Here is a 7,041-nt window from a genome sequence, read left to right as displayed (position 1 = left end):
CTTAACAGTTCTAACAGATTTAACAGTTCTAACAGTTCATGACTCCACTCGTCCCTGGGTCTGTTCACTTGTTCTCTTGCTCTGCAATCTCTCTGATCCGCTTCGCCGCAGCTACAGCAGCCCGCCTAGGGGCGAACTCTCTGGCTCGAGGATTAAGCTGCACCGAATTTCTCAACTGTGTGTCCCGTACGTCGCACGACAGCTCCATTGGACATAGCTGTTGGATTGCTCGCTCCAAGTAGGACTTCCCCGCTCTCAACCTCGCTGCTCGGACGACGCCGTCACGCCCCTTGATGAGTTTCACTACAACTCCAATGTTCCACTTTCCACGGTTGCGCTCCTCACTCTGAATTAGCACCACATCTCCAACTTTCAGTGTCAGCACCTTGGTCTTGTGTTTGAGATTGTGTCTCTCCCTCAAACTTCTGATGTATTCTGTAGTCCACCTTGACCACAGAATGTCCTTGCAGCGACGGAGGTATCTTGTCCTCTTACGTAGCTCCACATCCTCCACTGACTCTGCATCCTCCTCTGGCAGGAGGTTAGGTAGCCCGTGCATCATGACGTTTGGCGTTAGCACCGGAAGTTCAACATCATCTTCAACATAGGATAACGGGCGGTTATTGACGGCCACCTCCACCTCAAGCACAACTTCTTCAAGCTCTCCGAATGTCAGGTACGCTCGTCCCATAGATTTGTAAAATGACTGTTTCACAACTCCAACCAACCGTTCAAATTGACCGCCCCACCATGGGGCTCTGGCGAGGTTAAACTGCCAAAGGATGTTGTGGTGGGCCAGATAGTCTTGCAATTTCTCCTCCCTCATAACACTCTTGAGCCACCTGGATGCAGCCACAAAACTTCTTCCATTGTCCGAATAAATCTTCGTAGGCCTCCCCCGTCTCAAAATGAAATGTTTCAAACACCTGATGAAACCAGCAGTGGTCTGGTCAGTTAGTAACTCTAAATGGACTGCTCTCGTTAGACTGCATGCGAACAGTAAAATGTATGCCTTGCCTTCTTTCTTCTTCGAAATCTTGTAAGTTATGGGCCCGGCGTAGTCCACCCCTACTACTTGGAACGGAAATGTCCCCTCTGTACGATCCACTGGTAAGTTTCCAGGCGGTGGATTTTGGAGCTTTGTCACATGGAACTTCTTACACCCATAGCAGTGGTTAACCACGTTCTTCGCCAGTTGCCGGAGACGGGGAATCCAATACTCTTGTCTCACATGCGCCATCGTTAGGCCGACTCCCCCGTGTAGCGTCAAGATGTGGGCGTCTTGCACCATTTTTTCTGATAAGACTACCCTGGGTGGCAAATACACCGGATAATGTCCTTGAATTCTTCCTCTGCACACATAGATTCCTTGGTCATTCTTCTGAAGGTTGAGCCTTTCTTGGTCTTCCAGAAACTTGTCTGTTACACTGTGTCTCTGCTGCTCCCGCCTTATCCACCACTTGACCTGTATCTCCGTCTCAGCTGTTGTCAAGGGTCCGCTTACTCGGTTCCACTTCTTGCTCCGGCAATTTTGAAGGAATCTCATGACCCATGCACTGATTCTGATCGTTCGCCAGAAGGTATGCCTTTCCAGCACTTCATCGAAGTCGTCCCTCGCCTCCACTGCCACTGCAAACACCTCCTTAGTAAGCTTAGCTTCTGCTTCCGTTTCTTTGTTAGGCTCTGTCACTACGTCTCCCGGCCACTCCTCTGGCTTGGACAACCATTGTGGTCCCGGCAACCACACATTACACAGCTGATCTGCCTTGCAGCCTCTGCTTCCTATGTCGGCTGGGTTGTGTTTGGAGTCGACATGTCTCCATTCAATGTAATCTTTGTCGTTGATCTTGCGGACTCTGTTGGCCACAAACTGTTTGTAAGTACCTCCCCCCTTGATCCAGTGGAGTGCGACAGTACTGTCACTCCACCCATGGACTGACTTGATTGGATATCCTTCAAGTGCGACTCTCACGTTCTCCACAAGGTTAGCGGCCATGTGAGCGGACACAAGTTCCAATCTTGGAATTGTAAGATTCTTCTTTGCTAATCTTGACTTTGCTGCTATTAAGCCCTTGCTCACCCCGGAGGCTTGCGTAATCACTGCATAGACGGCCGCTGATGTACCAACTCCACTTGTGTCACCGAATACATGCAACTGGACTCCTTCGATCGGCTCCTTGAACCTTGGTATGCTCCGCAGTACTTCAACCTTGTTGGGGAGGCTCCTCACAAACTTCAGCCACTCTTGTCCAATTCTGTCTGACAGTTTCTCATCCCACGGTAGTCGACTGTCGCATACTTCGCGGTATAGAAGCTTTCCCACTAATGTTGTGGGCGACGCTACACCAAGCGGGTCGTACACCGCAGCTAAGAATCGTAGCATTCCTCTCTTAGTGTTATCAACAGGTTCCTCAGGGAAAGTCACTGCAATTGTATCCTCTCTCTTGTTCCACGGCAAACCTAATATCTTGGATTCACCTTCCTTAACTCCCAACTGTTGCTTTGCGTAACTCTGCTGTTCATCAACAGGCACCCCATTCTCACCGTCTAGCTGAGGCTCGTGCACCGGAACAACATTCTCACTCTCTAGCTGAGGCTCGTTGGAGTTCCACTTGTGCATGGTAAACTTAGCATCCCCAAACACTGATATGATCGTCTTCTTCAGGTCCTGAACCTCTTCTTTGGTGTTGCCCCCCGTGATGACGTCATCAACGTATAGACTCCTCAAGATCTCGTCTACCTCCACTGGGTATTTCTCTCTTAGGCTTTGCAAGTGCAACTTTAGTGTTCCCGCCAACAAGAATGGCGACTGGACCAACCCGAAGAGCGCTCGCGTGAATCTCAAGGCTTCAATAACTGAAGGGTCCTTGTTCTTGAGCCAGTGGAAACGTAGTGCATCCCGGTCTTCAGGTCTTATGCGTACTTGTAAGAAGGCTTGTTTGATGTCAGCTGCTAAGGCTACTGGCTTTAGGCGATTTCGCACAAGAACGTTCCACAACAGATTCTGCAAGGGAGGCCCCGTTTCTAAGCACTCGTTTAACGACGGACTATCTTCACTTGGCTTAGCCGATGCGTCAAATACAATTCTGAGTTTTGTGGTCACGGCAGTTTCCTTTTTCACAGGTTTGTGAGGGATGTAAAATACTCTCTCGTTTGGCTCGTCTACAACTCTCTCAACTATCCCTTCAGTGAGTTGCTCTTGGATGATCTCATCGTACTTGTCTATCAGACCAGGCTCTCTCTGCAACTTCCTCACTAGACCTTGTAGTCTCCTGATACTTCCGCGTTCGTTCGATTGCAGGTGATCGTGACCCGGCTTCCATAGCAAACCCGATTCGTACCAACCTTCGTCACTTCGGTTCAGTTGCTCAGAGAATTCGGCAAACACGTTTTGCTGGTCTGCTTCTGGTCTATCTGCGAGCCCTAAAACATCTAAAGAGCAGAGTTGTTCGTAGTCCGCTGCCGATGTTTTCGTCAAATAAACGTTGGATAGCGCGGCTTCTCTCCCTGTGGACATCATCGTCCACCCCAGCATAGTGAACTCAGCAATGGGCTCAGACGGCTGACCAATTCTAGGTTTCGTCTCAGTTTCGATCCTTGAGTACTCGCTGGCGCCGAGTATTACATGAATGGGTAACTCACTCTTCTTGTCATCGTCATCCATGACCACTCCCTGCAGGTGACGATACTTGCTGATCAGTTCTCCATAATTCGGATTTGGGACTGTGAGTAGAACACCCTTGTCCACCTTATTGATCTTCGTCATCATCTCAAACTTCCCATCAACACTTTTAACCGTTACTGAATACCCTTGTACCTTTTGAACTGTTGAGCAAAGCATCATGTCAATCTGTCTATGTTCGATATGAGTTGGTCGCTTGTTAAGCCGTTCAATCAGAGCCGCTGACGCATAAGAACTACCCGCACCTGTGTCTAGTAATGCTCTGCATTTGATCCCATCGACGAACACCACTACCACCGGATAAATAACAGAACCCTCACCAGTTGCCAACATCATTTGACTGTTGCTAGGCAGCCTGTCACAAATAGACGTGTGATGTCTGCCACCGCAATGTTGACAAGTGTACTTGCTGTGGCACTCCCGTGCTTGATGTCTTGTTCCTGTACAGTTGAAGCATAGTTTCTTGTCACTCAAGATCTGCCTGCGCTGGTGCAAGCCAGGGACTTTCTTGCACTGGGTGGAGCTGTGATCCTCGCCATTACAATAGATGCAGTTACGCCCCACCTTCGCACTCTCATCTTTGGTCTGGTAAGCAGGATTTTTCCTTGCTTGGAAGCGATTTCGCGGGTCACGGTTCGGAGGATAACGACTTCGCAGGTCAGGCTTTGGCGGTTCAGGTTTAAGGTTTTCGCTGACAATAGGGTTACGGTCACACCACTTCCTCAGGGATTCGATTAGCTCTGCAAATCCCCACTCTTGCCAGTTATCGTCTAGACGTACCAGATCCGCTCTGATTCCAGGTAATTTATCAAGCGTCGCACGCACAAACCCTCCTATTTCGTTAACCTTGCCCATGGTCTCTAGCACTTGTATGTGACTTGTTAGCTTCTCGTAGAAATCATGGATTTTTGCTGGGTGTCCACCATGAACTGTGGATAATCCAATTATGCATTGCATATGTGCGTTTGCTACCTCACTGGGTTTACCATACTTGGTTTTCAATATAGCTTTGGCCCTTTCGTAACCCTCCGTCGTGAAAGGGAGTCCGTCAATGGACGCGCGGACACTGGGTACTAGTAACTCCTTCAGGTAAGAAAACTTAGCAACTTGAGTTAGTTTAGCCTTGTCGATTTCAGTTTCGAATTGATTCCAAAACCTCATCCAATCCAGGAAAGTCCCTTGAAATTTAGTTATCTCCAGTTTTGGCAATTTCGCTCCGACACTGCTCAAATTCCCAGATTCCTCCGTGGATGCCTTCGCCGTTTTCTCAAGACTCGCTCGCGCTTCGTGTTTAGCCTTTTCAAGCTGGATCTTTTCCTCCAAATTCCGTTTCCGTTTCTCTTCCTCGCGTTTTTCCTCTTCGATTGATCTAATACCGGCAGCTACATATTCCACTTCTTTAAGAATTCCCTCAAATTTACTGATTTGGCTTTCTAAAGTTTCGGTCCAAAGTCTGACCTCTACAGGGTCATTCCCACTTTCAATACGCAACTCCTGAACTTCCAGTTTGAGCTGATGTGTTTTGTCAATAACGTGCTCCAATGCGCTTCCATGCCTCTCAATTGTCTTCAGGTCTCCGGTCTCGATTACTTTCGCTGTATCTCCCGCTGTAAATTCAAGCATTTTCAGTTTACCTTGAATCTTCTCCTGCATTGTTTTGATTTCGCCTTCGGCGCTCATGTTGTTGACTTCGGTGTTTCTTCGCTGTGTTTACATGTAAATTTCCTCTCGTCGCTCACTTCTCGCCGCTCGCTGTTACTTTCTCGAATCACAGGTGTCCTGGCAGGGTCGCCACCTTTTGTTGCGATGATTTCAACAAAATTTATTCGTTTCTCGTTTGATAAACTCGCTCGTACTCACATGATCGCTCGCTCTTTTTTTTCCTCGTGTTCTAGTGCCCAAAACCGGTCCTGACCGGTTCGGCTTACGTCACACACGCACCACAGGAACCCCATTTCGGGTCCGACACGTTTACGAAATCCGGCCGAAGATAAGAGGGCCTTTCGACGGATGTTAACGAGTGCTGACCATTTTTGTCTTGGAAAGGAACAAAAAGGGCCGAAAAACTTATAAACTGATGATAACTGATCAAAATCTTCCCAGGTCATATTTCCATTACGTCGTCCGTGTGGACGACATGTTTTTCACGCTGCGGCACCTTACGCCTACGTTTTCTCGATCAGTTTCTTCAATTTTAGTCCAATATTTTGCCTTCAAACTTCGCCGCAACTGGCATCTGTGACTTTGACAAAAATTGGTCGTGGTCATGACAAAAGCTCATCAGAGGAGTCCTCAATCAACGAAGTGTGTCAATTTCCTCTGGTTTTAGTGGGAATATCACTGTAATGCATACAACTTTTTCTAAAGGAGAAAGGTCTCAAATGTAAAAACAGGTAACTAGTTACTGTTAATAGAGATTTCTCATTCAGAGAAACACACATTGACCCTTGTTTTCACAAGGATGAGAATTTACAACCCTGAACATTACCCAGAAATTTTGAATCAAACATTCCGATGAGCTGCAAAAGCTACTTTCACTTTTAAAGTTCGAGAATTGGTCAATGCATTACCAGCATATAATTTTGAATGTGACCACAGTTAACCTAAAGCGCTTAACTTTTTGCTTCCTACTGTTAGCATGAAACCAACTTAAGTATTTAAGAGTTTGAGGCCTGTACAGTCCTAATTATGGTGGTAATTGCTGTTGTAGGCAAAACATTCATCGGCGGGACCTGATTCGGCGACGTTCCAAATTGCCCAGAAGCATCACAACTTTTGAGCCTTTGGGAAAGTTCCACGGGTTTTAGTGGTATTTTCCCTTTTCCCGTCTTTTTAGAGTCGACGAAAGCGTTGAATTCGCTTTCCAAAATTCGTTTTTCCACTAAAAGCAGTTTCTCCGGAGATGGAAAGCAGGCGTCCTGGCCGTCGCGCATTTCAAACTCTACTGCTGCATCTTTCAAGATGTAAACCTACTAGGAGGCTTTTGAGACAGATTTCACTGCATTCACTCATTTTCTCGTTAGAGCCACATCTGTAGTTAAGAAAATACAACAACCGCGACCTTTGTATAAAAGGAGGCGAGACTGTCAACCGGTAATCCTTGCTCGCTCATTGGCTAACATATAAAAACGTTTGTTGGGGATAACGGTAAGGTGCGTCGCAATGTAACAATTCGCCGTCCGTTTTCCACATATAGCTGATTCAATAAAGGTTGCTTTGGGCATTGAAAATTGGCAATAGGGTATTGGGCATACCAAACCTCGCAATGATTTGCGTGAGTGACCACCATAGCGTCCTATTTCCCAATTCACAATGCCCAAAGCAACCTTTATTGAACCAGCTATAAATCACAATTGGTG

The 7,041-nt window shown here is 47.2% G+C and overlaps 1 protein-coding gene across 1 annotated transcript; it reads right to left on the bottom strand.

The window, feature by feature from the left end:
• Positions 1 to 64: 64 nt before the first annotated feature.
• LOC140937951 (uncharacterized) lies at positions 65 to 5,362 on the bottom strand. Its single transcript, XM_073387510.1, has one exon. The coding sequence runs from the start codon at positions 5,360 to 5,362 to the stop codon at positions 65 to 67; it is 5,298 nt and encodes a 1,765-aa protein (XP_073243611.1).
• Between the last annotated feature and the right edge of the window lie 1,679 nt (positions 5,363 to 7,041).

Source organism: Porites lutea, chromosome 5, assembly GCF_958299795.1.
Source record: "Porites lutea chromosome 5, jaPorLute2.1, whole genome shotgun sequence".
Taxonomy (NCBI): domain Eukaryota; kingdom Metazoa; phylum Cnidaria; class Anthozoa; order Scleractinia; family Poritidae; genus Porites; species Porites lutea.
Note: the sequence above shows the minus strand (reverse complement) of the source record. Positions and strands in the feature narration are given on the sequence as shown.

Excerpts from the sequence above, each read along its gene's own strand:
- LOC140937951 (XM_073387510.1), bottom strand. The coding sequence starts at position 5,362 with ATGAGCGCCGAAGGCGAAATCAAAACAATGCAGGAGAAGATTCAAGGT.